The sequence below is a fragment of the Lactuca sativa genome, chromosome 3 (assembly GCF_002870075.4).
Source record: "Lactuca sativa cultivar Salinas chromosome 3, Lsat_Salinas_v11, whole genome shotgun sequence".
Lineage (NCBI taxonomy): Eukaryota > Viridiplantae > Streptophyta > Magnoliopsida > Asterales > Asteraceae > Lactuca > Lactuca sativa.
In genome coordinates, this window is record NC_056625.2 from 99,612,446 (window position 1) to 99,637,600 (window position 25,155).

At 40.4% G+C, this 25,155-nt stretch overlaps 2 protein-coding genes across 2 annotated transcripts; one reads left to right on the forward strand and one right to left on the reverse strand.

Moving 5' to 3' along the window:
- Positions 1–19: 19 nt before the first annotated feature.
- On the reverse strand, positions 20–4,977 carry LOC111918852 (phosphoinositide phosphatase SAC7). Its single transcript, XM_023914464.3, has 20 exons — positions 4,645–4,977; positions 4,285–4,368; positions 3,975–4,102; positions 3,798–3,889; positions 3,661–3,718; positions 3,433–3,489; positions 3,300–3,333; positions 3,136–3,216; positions 2,951–3,057; positions 2,591–2,677; positions 2,413–2,490; positions 2,256–2,326; positions 2,063–2,161; positions 1,605–1,704; positions 1,390–1,498; positions 1,136–1,208; positions 970–1,063; positions 791–880; positions 652–718; positions 20–325 (listed from the first exon to the last, which is right to left on the reverse strand). Exons 1-20 carry the CDS (start codon positions 4,787–4,789, stop codon positions 195–197), a joined length of 1,785 nt encoding a protein of 594 aa, XP_023770232.1. The 5' UTR covers positions 4,790–4,977; the 3' UTR covers positions 20–194.
- Positions 4,978–8,223: 3,246 nt separating this feature from the next.
- LOC111918865 (uncharacterized) lies at positions 8,224–9,459 on the forward strand. The gene has a single exon (XM_023914483.1). The coding sequence runs from the start codon at positions 8,224–8,226 to the stop codon at positions 9,457–9,459; it is 1,236 nt and encodes a 411-aa protein (XP_023770251.1).
- Positions 9,460–25,155: the final 15,696 nt, after the last annotated feature.

The window sequence follows — 25,155 nt, forward strand, 5'->3', positions numbered from 1 at the left end:
TTACATAAAGATAAAAAAAAAAAAAAAAAAAAAGTCAAAGATCTTCCGGTAAATACAATAAAATTCAATGGTCTTCAATAACATGAAAAATATATAATTACATAACTTATAATAATACGAGCAATGAACAATGTGGGCTATATCGACTACAAGAAATAATTAAAAAAAAAATGATATAAATTTGTAGCCAAAAATCAATCTAGAGGTTTGTGTAGCCGGGGTCTGTTGCAAAAAGCGCGACCATTTTCTTTCACATATCGTGTTATTAATAGACTCAGTGTTGCCCAAAAAATAGACAATGGCAACTGCCAAAAATCATTTCGAACTGCATAACATATTAAAATTAATGAGGGATATAATACAAAACCATTTTACCAATTGCGTCGCTTAAAATTTCTTAAAAGACAAAAAATAGCCATCTTTCTTACACTTTTTCCAAAAATGAGCCAAAAGTTTAAAAAAATTTCCCACCTAGAAATGGCTTTGGCAATTGGCATTGCAAAGACCATTTAAGTGATGTGGCTTTGATATTTGAAAATAAAAAATGTAATAAACTTTTTTTTACTGCAAAATTACCATTTTATAAATGAATTATTATTTATTGTATAGTACGAAATTTGGTGTAACAAAATTAGCATACAACCAACTCACCTCGCACGAGTGACAACAATGCGAAAAAGATACCCATTAATATAACTCCTACAACAACAGGAAATGGCTGCAAAACAAATGAAAATAAAATCAAGATATGATTAATTAAACATGATATTAACATAAAATTATTACTCACTGCAATGTTGGCTATCCCTCCTTTTCTCTTTGGAGACATGTCTCGAGTAAGAGAAACAATGTAATGCCCTTGCACCAAATCAATCGAATCCTACACAAATGAAAATAAATAAATAAATATATTGCATATTTGTTTTCCTATACTTATATTATAATTTATAAATAAATAAAAATGCTGACCTGTTTTGTACCATCAACAAAGTTATTGAGGTAATAACGCATTAGTGCATTATAGCCATCTTTAAGCATTCCTCTAGTAGTCCTCCGACCCACTCTAAAACAAGAAAATGAATTTAACTCATCTAAACATTAATCATAATAATTAAATTAATTAATTTCGAGTTACCTGACAAAATCTCCTTTAAGAGCAGGCGTGCCAGAATACTGGATGCTTATATCGTCCCCATGATTAGCCCATACTGAAATCATGACATGACATGACATGACAAATTGTTTTAAAAAATAAAGAGTATTTTAAGTGGGACAAAAAGTTGCAATTTTTGACCCATTAAAGATCAGTCAGTCCAATACACACCAAACACAGTACAAGTTGTTAAATGGGGGCCTAAAGGAAACCAAGAATGAAAATGAAGTACATACATATTTTAAAAGAGTCATTCAAATTCGAATGTGTACTAATGTTTTCATCGGCATCAAAAAGACCAAGTCTTTGAAGTTGGAATTCCAACATTTTTCTCCCAATCATGCTCTAAAACAAACAACAAAATACAATGTGGATTAAAGTTACATATAAGTTAAGTATAACCAAAGATGAAGAATATAATAACTTTAAAAGTAAAATATATATAATATACCTGTGTGACATTTGTACGATCTAAGCAATCTATACAATTAGTTCGTACAACTCCTATTTGTGTTTCAACTTTTTCGCGTTTTTCGTTTAATAAATGGTACCTATAAATACAAAGAAAGGTAACATTAATTAAATTAGTTTTCTATTACAAAAGCATAATGAAGATACATGCGAGATTGTGTGCACCTAATGTATCACTTATATAAAGTATAACCTTTATAATTCAACTTACCAAGTCTTATTTTGTTGTCATCCTTTATAGTTTTAAGCTTGAAATTTAACAACCCTTTATAATCATGTGATTGTAATTGAAACCTATTGAAAAATGATGATTATTACTAAGTTGGATGTGAGTCATATTTTTTATTTTTCCTATCTTTCATGCAATGTTCAACACCATTACCAATTTGACAATTTGACGTTTTAAGTACAAGTAATAAAAAAATAATAGATACTCACCTATTTTTAATCAGGAAATCTTCAATTTGTTCATAGAGGATAGACAAACGCTCAAAATGAACATGTCCACAAATCTTATGAAAGTCAAAGTGCAAGTATCTGCATAACTCAGAATTAACCATATATATTATATAAGAGAAAATATAGCAAGAAATAAATGAGAAAAAAAAATTACACAAGATTCTATTTCTACCTCACATCATCGTTAAGAATCTTCTCCATGGATGTGGCAAACTTTTCAGACAAACGCCCTTCATCACCACGCTATAAAAATAAATAAATAAATACAATGAATGCAGAAGATTTTATATTTTATGAACAAGAAAGAAACAAGTATTTGTATTTTATACCGTATTGACAAGATCAATGGCTATAACATTTCCATATTTTTTCCTTAAATCCAAAAAATGGCGCTCAGAAATGTGAGCCTACAGAAATAATCATATGGAAGGTTATCAGATAGTTATTTATAGATATATGGATGTGAAATAATATTAGAAAAAAAGTAATTAATGATCAACCACTTACTGCTTTCTCAGGTTTCATAATCTCAAACTTTGGCTTATATGACAAATCAACAATCTGTTCCCAAACATAAGGGATTGACCCTCGGACCTACAAACACAAAATCTGTTAAATGACTGATTTACCCCCATTTTGTCCTTTTGTTTTATATTTGTTTTAACTTTTAATAGCTTGATCCAAGGGAAAAATTGTCATATTTAAAAAGTAACACATGAGTTCTTAGAATTTACAACATAAGGACCCAACCATGCAAAGAAAATTGAAATTGGACTGAACCTGTGATTTTCACCAAACCACAGGGACTATTTCTGTAATTACTCTATGAAAAATGGACATCTAAGTCTAAAGAGACATGAAGTATACCTGTACAAATGATGCTGTATACCCTTTTACTTGTATGATCTGTTCACTTTCCACAAAATTTGCTACATACCCATCATCATCAGCTCCTCTTCTCCACATCCTAGTGCCTATTTATCATAATTTGTTTTTAAAATTAAATGAAAAAAGGAAACTAAAACTTTGTGTAAAGATATTAAAAACCACACCATTTCTCCTAGTACACCTTCTTGCTATCAGGGTGACATCTATAATATCTTTCCCAATTGCTGCTTGAAAATTTTGGAAAGCTGTTACTAAGTTAAGGAAATAACACCTACATTTTTGTACTTTTTTGAAAAGTAATTAAATAATGACATAAAAAAAAGGATACTCCCTTGAATAATAGGAAGAATGTATGCTTCGAGCTTGTGCACATATTGACAATGTCAGAAAATCAGAAGATCAAAAAGTTGTGAAGCAATTGAGTTTTTTTAGGGATTTTTTAGTAAGATTGGAAAACAAACCTTGTTGTCTATGAGTAGTTCCAACATATAATTATTCCATACGAATCGAGGTTCTGCCTGTCACAAGTAAATATCGAGTGTTTTTGAATATGTATATAAGAGGTAAAAACAACATATTTCAAGGGTTTATGTTGTAATTTAGCAACAAACTATTTTGTATATTATGATAATAGATAATTTATTTAGCTACAAGAATACCAAAGGATTTCAATTTGAGGCAATACCTACCTGCCTCCAGAGAGGAATCTTAGTTGCTTCCACACCCAAGTCATTTAACCTTTGGGCACTGCAAGAAGGAAAGGGAAAAGGATCTTCAATGACAAGAGTTATTGAGAATTATAAAAAAACATGGAGAAGAAAAAGACCTTAGTGTTATATTGACATGGTATGAAAAATAAAGGCCAGGTGTCCTCTCAGCAACTTTTAACAGACTTGAAAACTCTGACTCCATCTTTTTCTACAAGAAAATGAAAGAAAAAGGTTACACATTTCATTTGTTATCACCAGTATTAAATTACCCAAAACAAAAAAAGCAATTTCACCTTTTCATCACGGGAGCTTTTTGGTGAACGATCACAGGGAAAGACTTTGAGTGACAAGACTTTGTAGATTGGATGGCCTAAGTATAATCCAACATTTTCACGTTCTGTTATAGCTAATAAATATGATCCTGCAAACATATGGAAAGAGTTTTAGATTTGCGTAAAACTTTACTGCTGAAAAGGAGCATAGCAACAGTATAAATAACCATTTCCCCCAAATTTATAGTAATGCAGATGCACATATCAATTACATTACAAAGATTATAAACAATTTCACAGCTTATAGAATGTGGTAGCTTTAAATTCTGACCTGCCAAAAGCTTTAGTATTCCAACAACACCATAAATTGTCTGAATTTTAGGAACACGAACAGTTGTACAATCTGGGATTTCATCTACATAAACAAAGTTTTGAAGACTTATTAAGTGAGATTCGGCAGATAATCAGTAAGGCAACCATTAATTTGGCCCTAACAAAACCATCCAATTGCACTAAAATCGAAGCACAGTGATCAAATCTCAGATAATAGAAGATTGTAATCAATAAAGAAAGTAAGATACAGGTTTCAAGTGGTGAGTTGGCACACAGACGAGAAACTTCAACCGGACATATTAACAATCGAAGCAAAAAGTTAAGAATGCTTAGAAAAATCGAGATTAAAAACACAAACCAACAAGCGTCATGGAGCCATCACGTTTCACAACCAAACAAGAACCAGATGATCCATCGATTGGCTCTGCAACATATTGATCAGGTAACTCCCATAATCGCATACGTTTATACAATTTCCGGGCGTGATCTGTCTTCTCCATCATAAATCTTCGATTATTTTTTCCCTTTCGATCCCTAACAAACCACTCCTACTGAATCGATTGGAATTTCCATTCTTCTACAAGTAATTCTCGAGAAATTATTTTGAAAATCGGGAGAGGGAGTGACGACGAGCGGAATAAACTCGAAAAAACACGAATATGGAAAACCTCCCGCTTGTTGTTAACAGAAAAGCGCTTAGAATTCGGGAAACTTTTATACCGATTTAGAAGTCGTTATAGTTATACTAAGCCCCCTTTAATATAATACATTTACACTACAATCCCTTTTAAATAAGTTATTTCGTCCAAAGAAGTTGAGGAACAACAAAATAAATTAACATAAAAACTATAAACTGTAGTTATTAATCATAGATTTCAAATGGTTATTTTTATATAGAACATTATTTTGAATTAATTAAAAAGATAAAACATGTTAAAAACATTAGGGATTATTAATCATTAAGATGTTAACATTGTTTCCGTTAGAATAATTTCCAACGGATACATCTATTAGGTATGTACACATTTTACTTTCAATGGAAATAATAATCGAGTTTAGCAGTCCTATATCCCCCTCAATTAGATTATAATTATTGTGGTCTGAGTATTTAAATCAACTGTATTTAACATTAACTTTAATGATGTTTTATCAATCCATGCCAAATATGACCGCAAAGTGATAAGTTTTCAGCTGGAAGATTTTTTAATTATGTAGATTGTGAAGATGTAGTTTAAAAGACTTGACATCCCGATTGTCAAAGTTAGAATGTTCAAAAAAAAAAAAAAAAGGTGACAAGATATAAAGGTTTAGGAACCAAAAAATTTAAAACAGAAAAAAGAAATTCAACATTATTTTTTGAAAAACTACATTTCAGATGTATTCACATAGAAGCCATTTGAGCCTGCTTGTTCGTGTTCATGTCTCATCGTCTATCCTTGTCTTTTTACCAGCTTGTTGAGGAATCACTTTAGAAGTCATTTGAGCCTCACTGCAATTAAATAGCAAAGCAAACATAAATATTCACATAGAAGATTAAGATCAAAGTAAAACCCTTCTGATAATATTATATATGATTTATCTAACCAAAAAAATACATCTGGATTTATCATATTGGATGTTTCCCGAGACACCTGATAAGTTTTACTTTTAAGTAAACCAAAAACATAAGTTAACGACCGAGTTTGTTGGCTTGATATCAAGACCATAAGTAGCAATGTTTGGCCATCTGGACTGATATGACCGACAATGAACCTGATTGTGGTTGAAATCCAAGAGCTTAATTGGAGAAGGAAATCAAACATCAAAAACCATGGCTGAAACATCATAAACTAAATAGATTTATTCAAAAATTAAAGTGGGTTACTCTCCAAAAAAACACAATCACGTAAGAAGGAATAAAAGCCAAGTGAAAAAGTGAGGTGATTATCAGAAGATTTGTGTGGTACATGTATGAAGAAGGAGCATTGGATTTCAACAGATATTGCCATACGTTGCATAGAGGCTCTCCAACTCCTTTTTTTTTCTTATTTATTTACAACACAAATATCAAGACCAATCAAAGAGGGATAGGAATGAATGTAATTACACCATCCATTTTATATTGGATTTAAAAGATGCTTATTATCTTTTTTTCGATATAGATTGATCTAGATTCCTTTTTTATAGCAAAGTTTATTTCTCTTGCTTTGTATTTAAAGACTTTTCCTTTTTCTCCTGTTGAAATTGAAAAAAACACGTTCCATGGTATCAAAGCGTGTTTTAACCTAAAAACATTAAACCCTCATTATCGTTTTTCTTCATCATGGTCGTTGATGAATTAGGATCTAACTAGGGGTCAAAGAAGGAGATGCTAATTCCCCACTCTACATACATCCCTCAGATTACTCAAAACAAATGCAGGTTAATGATGTTCTCACTGACAACAATTACATCGACTGGTCATAGGAGGTGATGAACTTCCTGTTTGCCAAAAACAAAGTTGGTTTTATCGATGTGTCCATAAAGAAACTAGAGAAGGCGGATGCAGATTATATGGCATGGATGCGTTGTGACGCCATGGTGAAAGGATAACTTACAACAGCCATGGAGAAGAGCCTACAAAATAGTGTGAAATATACAACCACAACCAGTAAAATCTGGAACGTTTCCTGATCATGCACCGGTTGTTCTCAAACCTTCCTATCAAGACTTTGGACCACCTTCTTTTCGATTCTTCAATTCATGGATGCTTCGTGATGGTTTTAATGAGGAGTTTGAAAATGCCTGGAATTCTTTCATGGGGTTTGGCTCTCCAGATATGTTCATTAAGGCTAGACTCAAGCATGTTAAAAACTGTATACGTAAATGGAGGCAAGTTGACTCAAATGATGAATTGAAACTGCTCTTGAACTCAAAGACAAAGGTTGCTGAATTAGAGAGTATAGCTGAATTTCGTGTATTGACAGAAGATGAACTGCTAGAATGAAGGAAGTGTAAAACAAAAATTAGTGAACTGGAACAATTTGCAAAATTGGATATGCAGCAAAAGGCAAAGGTTAAGTGGCTAACTGATGGAGACGAAAACACCGCATTCTTCCATGGCTCAGTTAAAAGCAAAAATCGGAAAAATAGAATACATGGCATATATATTAATGGTGTGTGGTGTTCAGATCCAATAGAAATTAAGAAAGAAGTACACGACTTATTTGCTTCCAAATTCCATGAAGAATGGCCTGATCGTCCAAAGCTCATTAGCAACCTATTCAAATCTCTATCTTCTGAGCATGTTAGATTACTTGATGCATCTTTCACTCTTGAAGAGGTAAAACATGCTGTCTGGAGTTGTGGTGGTGAAAAAGCTCCGGGACCTGATGGTTATACCTTCAAGATACTCAGGAGTAAATGGGACCTTATCAAATATGATGTTTTTCGTTTTGTAAAACATTTTGAATCCCATGGAAGCCTAGCACACGGATGTAACTCTTTATTTATAACACTCATTCCGAAAGTAAAAGATCCCCTACACCTTGGTGATTACAGACCAATTAATCTAATTGGTTGTTTATATAAAATTATCGCTAAGTTGTTGGCTTCGCGTCTCAAATTGGTGGTTGGAACTGTAATTGATGAGGTACAATCTGCTTATATCAAAGGCAGGTATATTCTGGATGGGCCACTTGTAAACAATGAAGTATGTTCTTGGGCCAAGTAATCAAAAGAGAAAATCTTCTTGTTCAAAGTGGACTTTGAGAAAGCCTTTGACTCTGTCAATTGGTGCTTTCTTGACTCATTAATGCAACAGATGGCCTTCAGCGACAATTGGAGGAAATGGATTCATGGATGTCTATCGTCCTCTAAAGTATCAATTTTGGTTAATGGAACACCCACCGAATAATTCTCTATTACGAAAGGTGTGAGGCAAGGTGATCCACTGTCCTCTTTTCTATTTATTATAGCCATGGAGGGTTTAAGTATAGCTGTCAAGAGTGCCTATCAACAATCTCTGTTTAAAGGTATACAACTGCCTAACAACGGACCATGTCTCACACACTTGTTATATGTGGATGATGCCATTTTCATTGGCAAATGGGACAAAGGTTGTATAAAAAATCTGGCTCGCATTCTGAAATGCTTTCATATTAGCTCGGGATTGAAAGTTAATTTCCATAAGTCAAGATTATTTGGAATTAGAGTGACTGAAGATGAACTTGAAGAGCAAGCAAAGATTCTTGGTTGCTTGAAAGGAGTGTTCCCTTTCTCATACTTAGGTGTTCCGGTTGGGGCAAATTTGTCCCAAAAAAAGAATTGGAGACCAATAATAGAAAAATTCCAATCAAGATTATCTTTATGGAAGGCCAAAACACTGTCATTTGCAGGGCGTCTCACACTTGTGAAGTCGGTACTAAATAGTCTCCCCACATATTATTTCTCACTATTTAGAGCACCTCACGGTGTGATTGAAGATCTTGAGAAATTAAGGCGAAAGTTCTTGTGGGGCGGTGATGACTCGAGAAAAATTCATTGGGTGTCATGGCCTAAGATAATAATGGATAAAAAAGAAGGAGGTTTGGGCGTTGGGTCCTTAATGGCACAAAACCTGGCACTTCTCACAAAGTGGTTTTGGAGACTCAAAATAGAGCCAAGGAGCCTATGGAAAGAATGTATCATGAGCATTCATAACTTGTCCAGAAAACCATTCAACTATATGGTAAAACAATCGATTAGAGGTGTGTGGTGCAATATTTCCAAGGCAATCAAGAGTCTTCATGACGTGAATACCAACTGTCATTCCTTATTCTCTCCAGTCCCAGGCACAAATACACAATTCCTATTTTGGCTTGATCATTGGTGTGGATCGAACATTTTTAAAAACAAATTTCCACTTCTGTACGAGTTGGAATCTGTTAAAAAATGTTATGTCACTGAAAGAGTTGCCAATGAGAGTTTCACATGGAGTTGGAAATCCTCACTCCGTGGTGAAGCTGTGCTATCAGAATTTGTGGAGATTTGTTCGATACTCAATAATATTAGACTTACTCCAGTTTCCCTCGGATTGAAGTTCAACCTTAATTTGGATGGTATGTATACGGTCAACATGATGAGGAGGTGTATCGATGCCACTGGAATACCTCACAATGGTCTGATCGTTGAATGGTCAAGGATCATCCCACTCAAGGTCAAATGCTTTGTATGACGTGCTTTGCAAGGAAAGATACCTGTTACTGTGGAACTTATGAGAAGAGGTGTTACCATACATTCTGACTTATGTGTACTATGTGGTGATGAGCAAGAAACTATGGATCATTTGTTAGTAAAATGCAAAGTGGTTGATGAGACTTGTGAGTGGATTTTCAAATGGTGTAATTTACCATTGAGACAATTTCTTAACATGGATGAATTTCTCAACTTTGGGGCTTCATGGGGTAATTGCCCTAAGAAAAGGCTGATGATCACAATAATCTTCTATTGTTTGTTGTGGCATATCTGGAATGTGAGGAATAACAAGGTGTTCAATAGGGTGATTAGCTCTCCCACGATGATTGCAGATGACATTATTTCCTAATCCTTTTCGTGGTTTAAACATAAGAGTTCGAAATCATATGGTAGATGGGTTGATTGGAGTATCTCACCTTTTACTTTTTGTTAAAATTTGTATGTTATTGTACTTGTACTTTGTCCATGTTTCTTAGCTACTTGCTGAGCATGTGACTTTTATATATAATATTTGCCGTTTCCAAAAAAAAAAATCCCACGATTTGCATGTAATGGTTGTACATGTAACATTGGAAGACCACATAGGGTAATACAAATGAATCCTACTTCTTTTATGACAAGTAAAACGTAATTGATTCGGGGTCCATCAAACATATTAAACATAACGTCAAGATCCTTGATAACATAGTCTAAACTGATAGTGAAACGCTTGTTGTCATTCCTAATGGATAATTCATACATGTCAAAGGAAAAGGTGAATGCACCTTAACAGGAGATGCAAAAATAAAAGATGTTCTCTATATACCCAAGTTCACTTGAAATCTTCTATCACTTAGTTGATTAAGTAAAGACCTTCAATCGGCCATAATCTTTTTTCTTGATTTTTGTGTTATTGAAACATCCCAAAAATACTAGCCAAAAATTTCGTTTTCAAAATCATTTAACAAAATAAATATCATCGCCATAGTATAAAATCATAAAACATGTATCTGAAAATCTCATAAAATCTGTCATCATATCACAATCTCATAACATATCAGAGTAAACTCCCAGACTAAGAAAATTGTGGTGTGTGCCATGTCATCATCCCAAGCCCTTTCCCTTGCTAGCTGAAGTATCTGAAACCAAAACTGAAACTGTAAGCACGAAACTTAGTGAGCTCCCCCAAACTACCACATACCATACAAATCACATATAAGAAATAACATAACTCTGGGACTACTCCCAACTGCATCGGGACGAATCCCGACATCGGCTTACCCGGCATCGAACTCCTGCTCGACATCAGGCTCACCCTCGGCATCCGACCGCATCGGGTATCGGGCTCACCCCGACATCGGGCTTACCCCGACCCATACATAACATAACATATATCATAAACATATAATCTGCATCGGGATTTCCCCGACATTGGACCAAAGCCCGGAACACATAATCATAACATATAAACTAGCATACATCAGGCTTCTCCCGACATTAGGCTTACCCCGGAACACGTGACACATAACACACAAACATGCATGAATCACAAAGACATCAAGCATACAAAACTATTTCTCGGGACCGCCACGACATCAGATCGAGGTCTGGAACATATAAAATGCATCGGGCTAACCCCGACATCGGGCTCACCCCGGCATACTCTACAACTTAAACGGTCCGGCATTGTGGCCATAGACCCGTTCCTACTGGAAGGAAACTCACCTCGTGCGACTGACAACTGCAACTCTGGGTGAGAAATCTCTATATGTTGCTCCGACGACTCTTGTGTGTTTGTGAGCCATTAGAGGTACTACATTTGTGGTACTTGTTCTCAAGAGAAAAGGAACTTCAAGATTTAGTTGTTATTACTACATAGCAACAAAGGTATGTATTCTAATCTTTTTTTTTGTGTATTTCGAAATGTTAGATGCATGCTAGGGTTTTCTTTTGTGTTCATTTGTTGTACGTCTAATAGTGAAAACATAGATCCAAATTAGGGTTGCATGCACACATAGGATTGTTTGTATAAAAACTCACCACTTCCTAGATCAATGAGAATCCAAGGTGATCACTCTTCTTCAAGAACACCAAAAATACAATCAAGGATGGTCTTCCAAGCTTACACACTCATAATTAAAGTAAGGGTTTCGAAATAAGGCATAAGGTACAAAGGAGGCTGAAAGAATGAAGAGCCTTGGGTCTTAAGTTGTTAAAATAGTGCACAATAGGGGTTTTGAGTGCAGACAACGAACGTGCTGCATTCCTCCTTGGAACGCCCCGTGTTCGTTTTGGCATTCGCGTCCAACTCCATGCTCTGAACGCTGAGCGTTCACGATATGAACGCCCCACGTTCAAGCCTTGCCTCCAACACAAGCTAGTAATTAAGGATTTTAGGCTATAAAATCCTCCATACTTAATTGGTTCAAGCGTATGCATGCAATATGAATCTCATAATTCCCGAGATGTTACCCACGCCAGCATTGATCAACCTCCTTTTGAGATGCTCTACAGGAGGAAATGCAGGACCCCGATTTGTTGGGGCGAGGTCGGTCAGTGGGTTATGGGGAGTACCGAGGTGCTACTCAAGACCACTGAGCTGATTCAGCAAGTTTGGAGTAGGCTCTAGACAACTTAGAGTCGACAGAAGAGTTATGCATACAGGAACCAGTCAGATTTAGAGTTCCAGGTGGGGAATATGGTTCTCCTGAAGGTGTCACCTTGGAAAGGTGTCATCCGATTCAGGAATAGGGGCAAGCTGGGCCCCCGTTATATTGTTCCTTACAGGGTTTTAGCTCGGTTGGGCCAAGTTGCATTTCGCTTGGATCTTCCAGATGAGCTCAGTCAGATTCGTAGCACGTTCCATGTCTCTCAGCTGCGGAAGTGCTTAGTGGATGATTCCGTAGTGATACTATTAGAGGATATTTAGGTGGATGACCGCCTAAATTATATTGAGAGACCGGTGGAGATTCTTGATCGGAAGACGAAAACCTTGAGGAACAAGGTTGTTGAGTTGGTAAAAGTTCAGTGGCAGCATCAGAAGGGTTCAAAATGGACTTGGGAGCCGGAAGATGAGATGAGGGAGCACTATCTGGAGTTACTTGGAGTGGCGGACTTCGAGGATGAAGTCTGATTCAAGTGAGAGAGAATTTTAACATTCGATTCCAGGTATGAATTTATTTCCATTTATGTATGAATTCTTGTTGGCCACGACATACTGAAGCCCCACCACGGCATGGCGATAAGCTTTTGGGCCGTGAATTTTTATAGACCACCACAACGTGGTGGTGTTGTACCACGACATGGTGGCGGATGATGGAGAAAACCCTAAAGTTTAAGGGGCTAAGCCCTATTTAAAGATCCTTAACCCCTCATAGCCTCCCTCACATCAACCTCCATTCTCCCAATTCGTTCCTTGCAAACCCTAATCACCTTCCACCATTTTGAGCTAGTTTGGGTCTTTTTGAAGCTAAAAAAGGAAGAAGGAGGAGGAAAGCAAAGATCAAGCAAGCAAGTCCCCATTCTTCACCTTGGCACTCTTTTGGACCTTCATAAGTGTCCAAGGCTCGATTTTTATCATTCCAAATTGTTAGATATTGAATTTTTTTCCCATTAGCTTCTTGTTTTTGATCGTTGGGATGGTTAGACTTCATAAAGTTTGCAACTTTATGAATCTCCAGGTCATGGTGATCTAGTAATGTCTTGGATCTGGATTATAATCAGGTTTTGATGTCATGCATAGGGATTAGGTCAATAATATGGGTTCAATACATGCTTTGGGTATGTATGCTTATAAAGCACCAACCTTTAGAACGCTTTTTGTGTTTGAATCACTTCTAGAAAGGATAGACTTCGAACTTTAAGGATTAAGTGCTTATTGGTTAAGCCCTTTCATTATTAAGCTTTATGGGTTGGGTTTTAGACCCTTTTGGGTAGTCCCAAAGGATAAAGTTGGAAACTTTATCCTTCTAGTGCATATTTTGGACTAGATATGAGCTTTAGGGCTCTTGGAATCGAAGAGAACTGCTTAATGTAATAAGTTGTTGGAACTTAGGTAACCACGATGTGGTTCTAAGTCAAAACGACGTGTTGGCTGAGATTTTCCCGACTGATTGGATGCTAGAAGAACACGGTATGGCCAAGGGGAACCACAACGTGTTGGAGTCAACATGGAATGTTGAATTTTACTTTTGACTTTGACCAAGTTTGACCTAAGGGATATTTTAGGTATTTTGAGTTGTATCTGAGGATTGGTCGCTATTTGATGAATAGGTGATGGGTAGAGTTGATATTCGGAGTCGGGACCTATTCAACTATTGTTCAGAATGAGAGGCGAGTTTCCTTACTGTGACTAGCGGGTCGAAGGAATCAATGTCGGCCCATGGTTTTGTTATGATAGGATGTTAGATGTACGTGTGACTCTTGCTGTAACGCCCCGATTCTCAGGTATTGTTAATATGAGTTTTTGGATTAGGCCCTACTCGACGAGTTGGTTTACCTACTCGTCGAGTAGCAGTGAGAAGGATCATGGGTTAAGTGACCTACTCGACGAGTAGGAGCTGGCAATTGAAATCCTAATTCCCGGGGTTTGCACCCCTATTTAAAGGGACCTTAGCCTCCCTTGGACCTCCTTATAATTCCAAAGAACCCTTGAGAGCCTTATTTGTGTGTGTGTGCCTTGTGTGTGTGTTTGAAGCTTGAAAGAGAGTTCTTGGAGGGAGAAGACATGGAGGGAAGGAGATTGAAGCAATTTGAGTGTGGGAATCAACACTAATCTCAGATATCAACTTCAAAAGGTACCCAATCCGTCTTTCTCTCTATAGATCTCCTTTATTGGGTGAGTTTTAGGGTTTTCATGGAATATCAAGTTGGTATGATGAGCTATGGACTAGATCTGAAGTTGTAACTTCAGATATGGACTCTCTTTGGATTCTAGAAGCATAAAGTTGCAGCTTTAGTTGTGATTGAGGTCCCCTTTGTGCATAAAGGCCCTTCAATAGCTTAGATTTACCATTTTGAGCCTTTAAAGCCATGCATGCACGTAAAGTTTGCAAGTTTACATAATAAGCATGCCCTAGAAGCTTGGATCTGTGATTTGGAGCTGCTGCATGGCTCAAAATGGATCTGTATGAAAAAAGGACTGAATGGACTCGGAGAGTCGTAAGGTCGACTCGGAGAGTCGCATGAAGATGGCCATGAACTCAACGAGTTGGATGAACAACTCGACGAGTCCGATGAAGATTGCCATAAGACTCGGCGAGTTGAAGAACAACTCGGCGAGTCGGATGAGTTTTAACCAAGAACATGTTTGCGGGTATCTCCGTCAAGTTGCAAGGAAGGAACTCGATGGGTGGCCTTAAGGTTTGATCGGGATTCGAAGGAACTCGGTGAGTCACCTCGATGATTCGTGTGAGTTGGATTGTGCTTCAGGGGACTCGGCGAGTAGTTTGGGTGTACTCGGCGAGTTGAGGTCAACATGGACTGTTGACCTTAACTGAGGACTTTGACCTTGATCAGGGGTTGACTTTTGGGTTATGGTGCTACGGGGAGCCGTAGTACTCACTAGTCAGAGGCTGTCGAGATGTTGCAGGGGGCCATAGTACTCACTAGACGGCTAGTGAGTGTGATTATGGAGTGTTCTCCGAACAGTGTATGTTGCATAAGAGTTTTAGGCTTGAGTAGCCTTAGTATCAAGTTTTTGGAGCTTGGTGGTTGAACCAGGGGTGAGACTGGCGTCTCCGTCCCTGTCAGGGCTAAGTCGATTTTCGGTTGGATTGTAGGTTTCATTTGAGAATTTTGTGACTCGTGTGTCATGGGGCCGAGATAGTTGATGCTAAGAGGAAGTCAGTGAGAGCTCTTCCGCTGAGAGGTTGGCAGAGTTGTAAGTGAGGGAGGTGGTATCGGCATGGAGTGCCGATCTCGATCGTATCAGATCGAGATGTGTGTTTCTTTCAGATTCTGGAAGAAATTTCATGAGGATTTGGGTACGAGGCTGCATTTTAGTACCGCATACCACCTACAGACAAACGGGCAGCACGAGCGGACGATTCAGACACTCGAGGACATGCTTCGGGCATGTGTATTAGATTTCGGAGGGAGTTGGGACACGTATTTACCCTTGGTCGAGTTTCCTATATCAATAGCCATCATTCGAACATTGGTATGCCACCCTTTGAGCTGTTGTATGGGAGGAGGTGTCGGACTCCCATTTGCTGGGGAGAAGTAGGGCAACGTGTGATGGGTAGCACAGAGATAGTGCTTCAGTCGACAGAGCAGATACGACAGGTCATACAGTTGTTGATCGCTCAGAGTCGCCAGAAGAGTTATACGGATAGGCGACGATCCGAGCTCGAGTTTCAGGTCGGAGATTTTGTGCTCCTGAAGGTATCTCCTCGGAGTGGAGTGATCCGCTTCAGGAAAAGAGGCAAGCTAGGGCCCCGGTATATTGGTCCTTTTAGGGTAATCGCGAGGATGGGTGGGGTAGCATATCGATTGGAGCTACCTGCAGAGTTGAGCCAAATTCACGATTCCTTCCATGTGTCTCAGTGAGAGAGTGTATAGCCGACGAGTTGGCGGTGGTGCCTTGGAAGATATTCAGGTGGATGCGAGCCTGAACTATGTTGAGAGACCGGTTGCGATCATGGATCGAAAGATCAAAGTTCTGAGGAACAAGGAAGTGCCCATGGTGCAGGTCTAGTGGCAACATCGGAGAGGGTCCGAGTTGACTTGGGAACCGGAGCGAGAGATGCGTGAGCGCGCAGCATCCAGAGTTGTTTGCGGAGTGAGACTTCGAGGGCGAAGTCTGATTCTAGTGGGGGAGAATTGTAACATCTGGATTCCCAGGTATATTATATATTTCATTTATATTGAAATTTAGTGATAGACTCAGCGAGTAGGAGCCCCGACTCGCCGAGTTGGATCGCGATGTGAGTGGCCGATTAATGAAGGACTCGGCGAGTCCATATGTGGACTCAGTGAGTCCATGTTGTTTAATGAAACCCTAAGTTCTCGAGTGTGCGCCCAATTCAAAGACCCTTATGGCCGTCATTTGAGGCTACCAGTCCATAGAGAGAAACCCTAGAGTGCTGGAGCGTTTTGAGAGAGACAGGAAGACATTCTTGACCTTTGTGGTGTTGTTTAGCAAGAAGAAGGAGGTCCTAGCCAAGGGATAGCAAAGGAGGTTGCTATTCTGAGGATTTGAAGCTAAGATCATTGCATTTGAGGTATTACTTCGGCTCTTCTTCCGTTTTATGAAGAATATATGGATTTAGGGTTTCTTGTGCCCTTGTCTAAGTTGATTTGATGTCCAATTAGTCCCTTCTGGTGATGAGGCTTTGGATCTGGATCCATAGAGGTCCATAGAGCCTTACTCATCAAGCTTTATGAAGAACAATGGAGGTCATGACCTTGGGTTAAGGTATTTGGGGCTAAATCATCATATATGGTCATATGGATGTTGCATATGCATCAAGATTGAGACTTTACGTGATTATAGTGGTTGGAAAGGCTAAATCTATGGATTAGAGGAACAAATCTGACCTCAGAAGGTCGTTTGAGTGTGAGCATGGCATGTACTCGCCGAGTCCATGAGAGGACTCGACGAGTTGAGTCGGGTTGCCCCTCGACTCGCGATCTGTGACGACCCGTGGAGTATAGGGTTGACTCAGTGAATCAAGAGAGGACCAGGGGCGAAGAGGACAGGCGTGTACTCGCCGAGTCACCTTAGTGCACTCGGCGAGTAGGGTAAACTGTGACCATTGAATTTTGTTGACTTTTAGGGTTTCGGTCAACAGTTGGACTTTTGAGTCAAGGAGGGGTAAAATGGTCTTTTACCCTTCTGAGGGATCATAGAAGGGGGTTTAATCTAGCCTTTAGGAGCCATTACTTATTGAGGATATTTTGTATGTGATTAGGCGGGGGCTAGATCAGTAGATTCGTGTGCGAGATCATCCGAGATACCCGAGGTGAGTCTTCTCACTATACTTTACCTAGAGTGGTAACAGAGTTATGTGACAGAGTTATTGTATGCTATCTATGCGATGTGTGGCACTGCATTATGTGTATGTAACTTATGCTGTGTGTATATATCAGAGTTAGGACCAGAAGGTCCATAGAGCTAGGACCAGAGGGTCTATAGAGTTAGGTTTAGAGTTATGTGCCAGTGTATTTGTATGCTATTTATTTTATGAGATTTATTGTGATATGTGATATGCATGATTCAGAGTTATCAGAGCTAGGACCTTTGGGTCCATAGAGTTAGGACCGGAAGGTCTACAGGGAATTGGGACTGGAGGGTCCCACTGAGACACACTGACCATAAGGTCAACATAGTTATAGCCTTGAGTGGCTAATATGTGTTAGAGTGGTATTTTGGGAACTCACTAAGCTTCATGCTTACAGTGTTTTGTGTTATATGTTTCAGGTTTTCTCAGGATCACGGGACGACACCGGCTCGATTGTTCACACCAGAGGAAGCGTTTGTTTTGAGGATCATGGTTTATTAATTGATTGAACAAAAGAGTTATGTATTGTAATTAAAATAAAAAGGAGATTTTTATGAAAAGTGTTAAAGAGATAAACTATTTTAATTGAAAATTTTGTTTTGAAAATTTCGGTGTTACATAATGTTATTTGGTTTTATTTATGATTGAAAAAGTTTAAATTTGGCGTAAAATTATGGATGTTACAAGTTGGTATCAGAGCCTTGGTTTGAGTGAATTGGAGGAAAACTTGTGTGAATCCAGTCTCAAATCAAGGAGATTTTCGGAAAGTAAAATTTTAAAATGGTTTTCAAAATAAGGATAGAGGATGCTTGGGGTACGATCAGCCGAAGTCTGTAAGCAAGCCCCAAAATACCATACAGTTATTTGATATTCTGATATGTTAGAACAGCATGCTAGTGCTAGGCTAGGGATCTTCAGGAATCGCATGATAGAATTGCCTGATTATATGATGCCTATTAGCCTAGGGTTCTTGTTTATGGAATTGACATCATAACTGTAGATGTTTAGTGTATGCACCACGACTATGTGTAGTCAAGATATTATAGCCTGAGAATGTCTAATTCGACCTTAGTGTAGGATCAGATATTCGAAAGTCTATCGGGTCCAACGCTATGTGCAGCTAGTGTACACAAGTGCTGCAAGGGATGATGGAAGTTTCATGGATGTGGGAGTGGTATGGAACTGCAAGACCAGTTGTTAGTTAGGCGATGTCCCTTGTTGGTGAGGGTTGAGCGCATAATATGTTGAGTATAGTATTAGGGCGTTGTGGCGATACTTGAGACAAATATGGGTAGGTGTGGAAGGTAGTAGGGGCACATACTACTGAAAGCACAGAACCAATACGTGTAGCAAGGAAGTCACAACCCCTAGGGATTGAGGGTATTGGTCTTCTGTCATTATATGATTTATCTGATATATTGAGTGTGTTTGCAGTATGGTGGTGACGAGACGTGTTGCTTCGGGATCCAGATCAGGATCAGGGTCAGGAGACGGAGGGTTGGAGGTGCCGGTAGCACCTGAGCCCGTGGTTCAAATAGGGACCGAGGAGTTGGATGCCAGAATCCAGGAGATCATGCATGACGAGATTGCTGTTGCATTCCGAGCGCAGCTACCAGAGATGTTTGGGTCGATTAAGATCGCGATGGTTGAGTATTTTGACGAGCGATATGCCGCTCTAACAGAGACATCTTCCGCTGCAGCCACTTCGGCTGTAACTGTGGAAGGGATTGGAGGAGGAGTCGGTAGGGCTTTACAGTACCGGGACTTCGATAATACGTAGCCCCCAACGTTTGATGGTACACAGGATGCGATTAGAGCTATGAGGTGGTTATCTGACGTGGAGGGCTGTTTCTTCACGTGTTCATGTCCTGCTGACTAGAAGGTCAGGTGTGCCCTGAACTTGCTGAGGCTTGGGGTGAAGGACTGGTGGAGGCTGACGACTGGGTTGTATACTGATGATTAGTGGGCTGCTGTTACTTGGGAGCAGTTCAGAGATATGTTTTGCACCCGCTATGTTCCATGCGTCGAGCAGGAGCGGCTTGCGTAGGAGTTTCTGACCTTGAGACAGGATGGGGAGTTTGTGATGGAGATTGCCCGCATGTTCACGAAGAGGGCTATGTTTTGCCCAGAGTTTGCTTCAGAGCAGTCTCAGATGATGCATTATCTGAGTATGCTCAAGACTGATATTCGACAATTCGTGTCTACACAGCGATGTGATACCCTCCTGGACCTTCAGGAATCCGCAAGGTGGCGTGAGTTGGAGATAGAGCTGCAACTGAAGGAGCAGCGTCAGGCACCGGTACAGTCTTAGCCGGCGCCCAAGCGGTCTAAGACTGCTGATACACGGTCTGGGGGTCAGCAAAGCCGCACTTGTGGAAAGTGTGGCAGGGTTCATTCGGGAGTTTGTAGAGCAGGAGGTGGGTGCCACAAATATGGCAAGGAGGGGCACTATGCCAGGTACTGTCGTCAGTCCACCCCTCCCGCAGATATGAGGATTTGTTACCATTGTCATCAAGTTGGTCATGTAAAGACCAACTGTCCACAACTTGTTGCCAAGCCGACGCAGGGTTCCACGCCAGTTACCGCGAGGATTGGAGATGGGAGGCCAGTTAAGGTGGAGCCTCCGATGGCTCAGGGTCGCAACTTCCAGCTCACAGCCAAGGAGGCCAAGTCAACACCAAATGTGGTTGCTGGTACATTTCTATTCTCTGTCTCAGTTATTGCATTTGTGTTATGCTTATTGATCGTACCTGTGATTAGGTACGTTTTTAGTAAACTCTTTGCCCACTTTGACATTATTTGACTCGGGGTCGAGTCGGTCGTTTGTATCTCAGACCTTCTCTAGAGGGTTCAGTGTGCCGATAGATGATCTTGAGTGTTTTTAATCGCCAACGAGCATGGGGTTTCCGCTTCTTCGGTCTACCGGGGATGCAAGTTGGAGATTTTCGGGGTGTCCTTCCCGATATATTTGATTCCTATCCCCATGGGGGATGTATGCGTGATTGTAGGGATGGATTGGCTTAGCCGTTTTGGCGCCATGATCGACTGTGAGGGACAACGGGTGGTGGTTTAGACCCCAAGTGGGGGAGAACTGGTAGTATATGGTGAGGGTACCAGGTTGGGATCAGGGTTTTGTTCGGCAACCAGGGCTCGACAGTATATTCAACATGGGTGTGCCAGTTATTTGGCGTATGTGGTAGATATGCGGGTTAGAGAGCAGCTCTCAGTTTCTGAGGTCCCGGTGGTGAGGGAATTTACTGATGTGTTTCCAGAGGAGTTACCCGGAGTGCCTCCGGAGAGGCAGGTTGAGTTCAAGATTGATCTAGTGCCAGGTGCGGCCCCTATCGCTAAGGTCTTTGCTCTCAAGATTTGGAGGCACTATTTATACGGGGTCCGTTGTACTATATACACAGATCACAAGAGTTTGAGACACATCATGCATCATCCGAACCTGAACATGAGGTAGCGCAGGTGGCTGGATGTGGTCAAGGACTATGAATGTGAGATCCTTTACCATTCGGGTAAAGCGAACGTGGTTACAGATGCTCTGAGCTGCAAGTCAGCTGGGTCCTCTACCCCAGTCAGGTGTATGAGGATAGCAGTGGATTCCCCGCTGGTGGGCTTAGTCAGGGATGCTTAGATCGAGGGTATGAGACTGGAGAACTGGAAGATGGAAAGGATTAAGGTCGAGAGCGCTCGGTTTGTTCAGGATAGTTGCAGGTTGTTGACCCGTTACGGTCGGGTTTGGGTTCCGATGACCGGAGGGGTCCAACAGATAGTGATGGAAGAGGCTCATAAGTCTCGTTTTTTTGTTCACCAGGGTTCACCAAGATGTACTGTGATCCGAGTTTGAGTTATTGGTGGCCTGGTATGAAGCGAGATATCGCTTGGTTTGTTGAGAGATGTTTGACCTGTAGGATGGTCAAGGCCGAGTACCAGAGGCCGCATGGTAAGTTGCAGCCTCTAGAGATTCCCATGTGGAAATGGGAACATATCACAATGGATTTCATCACAAAGTTGCCGAAGACGGCAAAGGGGTTCGATGCTATATGGGTCATCGTGGATCGATTGACCAAGAGTGCCCATTTCCTAGCCATTCGGGAGAGTTCATCGGTAGAGAGGTTGGCTGACCTATACGTCTGCGAGATTGTGTCTCGCCACGGGGTCCCGGTCTCCATTGTTTCTGATCGGGATGTCAGATTTACTTCACGATTTTGGCAGAAGTTCCACGAGGAACTAGGAACGAGGCTGCATTTCAGTATGACGTTTCACCCGCAGACTGATGGGCAGAGTGAGCGGACCATCCAGACCCTCGAGGACATGTTGAGGGCATGCATCATCGATTTCAGTGGGAGTTAGGATTCCCACCTGCCGCTTGTGGAGTTCGCCTACAACAACAACTATCATTCCAGTATTGGCGCCTCGCCTTTCGAGCTGTTGTATGGGAGGAAGTGTAGGACCCCAGTCTGTTAGGGCGAGGTTGGGCACAAGGTGATGGGTCGGACAGAGGTAGTTCTGCAAACTACCGAGATGATGCAACAGATTAGACAGTGACTGCAGACTGCTCAGAGTCGGCAGAGAATTTATGCGGACCAGCGCCAATCTAAGCTTGAATTTCAGGAGGGTGACATGGTTCTCCTAAAGGTCTCACCCTGGAAGGGCGTGATCCGTTTCAGGAAGATGGGAAAACTGTGTCCCCGTTACATTGGACCATTCCGAATTGTTGCCAGGGTCGGCAGGGTGTCTTATAGGCTAGAACTTCCGGAGGAGCTCAGCCGAATCCACAAGACGTTTCATATTTCGCAATTGCGAAAATGTGTTATGGACCAGGAAGCAGTGGTATTGTTGGATGACATTCAGGTCGATGAGCGCTTGAATTATGTGGAAAGGCCTGTGCTGATTTTGGAAAGGAAGAAGAAGATTCTGCAGAACAAGGAAATCCCTTTGGTAAAAGTACATGGGAACATCGGAAGGGATCCGAGTGGACATGGGAGCTGGAGGCGGAGATGCGCGAGCATTACCTGACATTGTTATTCCAGCAGACTTCGAGGGCGAAGTCTAGTTCAAGTGGGGGAGAGTTGTAACGCCCCGATTCTCAGTTATTGTTAATATGAGTTTTTGGATTAGGCCCTACTCAACGAGTTGGTTTACCTACTCATCGAGTAGCAGTGAGAAGGATCGCGGGTTAAGTGGCCTACTCGACGAGTCCATATTGGGACTCAACGAGTAGGAGCTGGCAAGTGAAACCCTAATTCCTAGGGTTTGCACCCCTATTTAAAGGGACCTTAGCCTCCCTTGGACCTCCTTACAGTTCCAAAGAACCCTTGAGAGCCTTATTCGTGTGTGTGTGCCTTGTGTGTGTGTTTGAAGCTTGAAAGAGAGTTCTTGGAGGGAGAAGACTTTGAGGGAAGGAGATTGAAGCAATTGGAGTGTGGGAATCAACACTTATCTCAGATATCAACTTCAAAAGGTACCCAATCCTTCTTTCTCTCTATAGATCTCCTTTATTGGGTGAGTTTTAGGGTTTTCATGGAATATCAAGTTGGTATGATGAGCTATGGACTAGATCTGAAGTTGTAACTTCAGATATGGACTCTCTTTGGATTCTAGAAGCATAAAGTTGCAGCTTTAGTCGTGATTGAGGTCCCCTTTGTGCATAAAGGCCCTTCAATAGCTTAGACTTACCATTTTGAGCCTTTAAAGCCATGCATGCACGTAAAGTTTGCAAGTTTACGTGATAAGCATGCCCTAGAAGCTTTGATCTGTGATTTGGAGCCGCTGCATGGCTCAAAATGGATCTGTATGAAAAGAGGACTGAATAGACTCGGCGAGTTGCATGGTCAACTCGGCAAGTCGCATGAAGATGGCCATGAACTCGACGAGTTGGATGAACAACTCGGCGAGTTCGATGAAGATTGCCATAAGACTCGACGAGTTGAAGAACAACTCGGCGAGTCAGATGAGTTTTAACCAAGAACATGTTCGCGGGTATCTCCGTTGAGTTGCAAGGAAGGACTCGACGGGTGGCCTTAAGGTTTGATCGAGATTCGAAGGAACTCGATGACTCAGCGAGTTGGATTGTGCTTCAGGGGACCCGGCGAGTAGTTTGGGTGTACTCGGCGAGTTGAGGTCAACATGGACTGTTGACCTTGACTGAGGACTTTGACCTTGATCAGGGGTTGACTTTTGGGTTGTGGAGTACCTTATAAGGTTAAGGACTTATGAGAATGTTGAACTATGATTATAAGTGGTGGAGCCTGTGTCGAGTGATCCAAGAGTTTGAGTTTACCTTCTGAGTCGACATCTGCGAGGTGAGTTATCCTCACTATATCGATAGGGTCTACGACACCAAGGCCGACCCTTTAGTTGTTATAGTTATGGTATGCTACATGTGATTATGATCTGCTTGATTGGAATTAGGATAAACAATATGTTATGCTTTTCTGATCCGTAGGGATCGGTATGTTAGTGACCTGCTAAGTCAGTGTTCTAGAGAATTTCATGAGTTATGATCAGTGAGATAGATATGCTTGATAATTGTATATGCACGTATATGATAATTATGCGCACATGGTTATATGCTTGTCGGTTGGGTTGAGGCGGTCCTGCTTCGTGCTGAAGGCCGACATACCCTAAGAGCGGTCCGGGGAGACTGCAGGCCCACGTGGCGTACTATTCATGCCGAAGGCTCGGGATAGATCCAGATAGACTGTAGGCCCAGTAGGGCGGACTAGTCAGGCCGATGGCCCAGTATGCATGTTGATTGATTGATTGTTATTGATATGGTTTCTGTCAGTATGGTATTGGTATTTTGGGGGTAGCTCAGTAAGCCCTCGGGCTTACAGTTTTCAGTTTATGGTTTCAGGTACTTCAGGAGATCATGGAAACGCGAAGGCGTGACTATACCGCTCCTCATCCTTATGTTATGATTTTTGGGACATTCTGATGGAAAATGATTTGAAAACATTTTGTAAACAATGTTATTTGGTTTTATTTATGATTGAAAAAGTTTAAATTTGGCGTAAAATTATGGATGCTACACTTACATGTGTTATGTGCTCGTATTCTTACCTAGCGGGGCCCGATGACAATTCAGTATCCTATGTATCTTTGTGATTATTGCAGTGTTATTTGTTTATATGTTTATATGTTTATATGCTTACCGAGTGGGGCCCGATGACTGACCGATCTGTATACCGAGCGGGGCTCGATGTCAGGCGGGGCCCGATGCCGGTACATGTTATATCGTTTTACATGCAACATGCAGGTATTTTGGAAAAATACACTGGTGGGAAGGTATATTATTATCCAACCTTCCATTCTACCATTTATATGGACAAACTTAGACATGATTTATCTCACCAAAGAAACTGCATGGGAAGCTGTAATGCATATCAGATATGGGCAAGGTTAGTCTACTTCTGAGACTACGACTATCTTTCCTTTTTTTTCCATATTGATTGCCATTAGGTTAAAGTGTTATCTGGATAAATAATGCTCAAAAAATATTTGAAAAAGTAATGACAACACATTTGAGAAAATGGAAGGAAAAGTTAGAGTGTTTCAGAGTTTGTCTATTTATGTAAGCCATTATGCATGGTAGATTTTATGTATATATTTCTTTATTAATTAATAATTAATTTGTACTGCTATGGAGCTTAAAGTAGGATGCAAGTAATAAAAGAACAACTATT

Bases quoted from the DNA above. Each gene is read 5' to 3' on its own strand.
- LOC111918865 (XM_023914483.1), top strand. From the start codon at position 8,224: ATGGAGGGTTTAAGTATAGCTGTCAAGAGTGCCTATCAACAATCTCTG.
- LOC111918852 (XM_023914464.3), bottom strand. From the start codon at position 4,789: ATGATGGAGAAGACAGATCACGCCCGGAAATTGTATAAACGTATGCGA. The intron at 4,103-4,284 runs GTCAGAATTTAA...ATATGTTTGCAG, and splicing joins AATACTAAAGCTTTTGGCAG to GATCATATTTATTAGCTATA. The intron at 3,217-3,299 runs GTATCCTTTTTT...ACTTAGTAACAG, and splicing joins TCTTCCTATTATTCAAGGGA to CTTTCCAAAATTTTCAAGCA.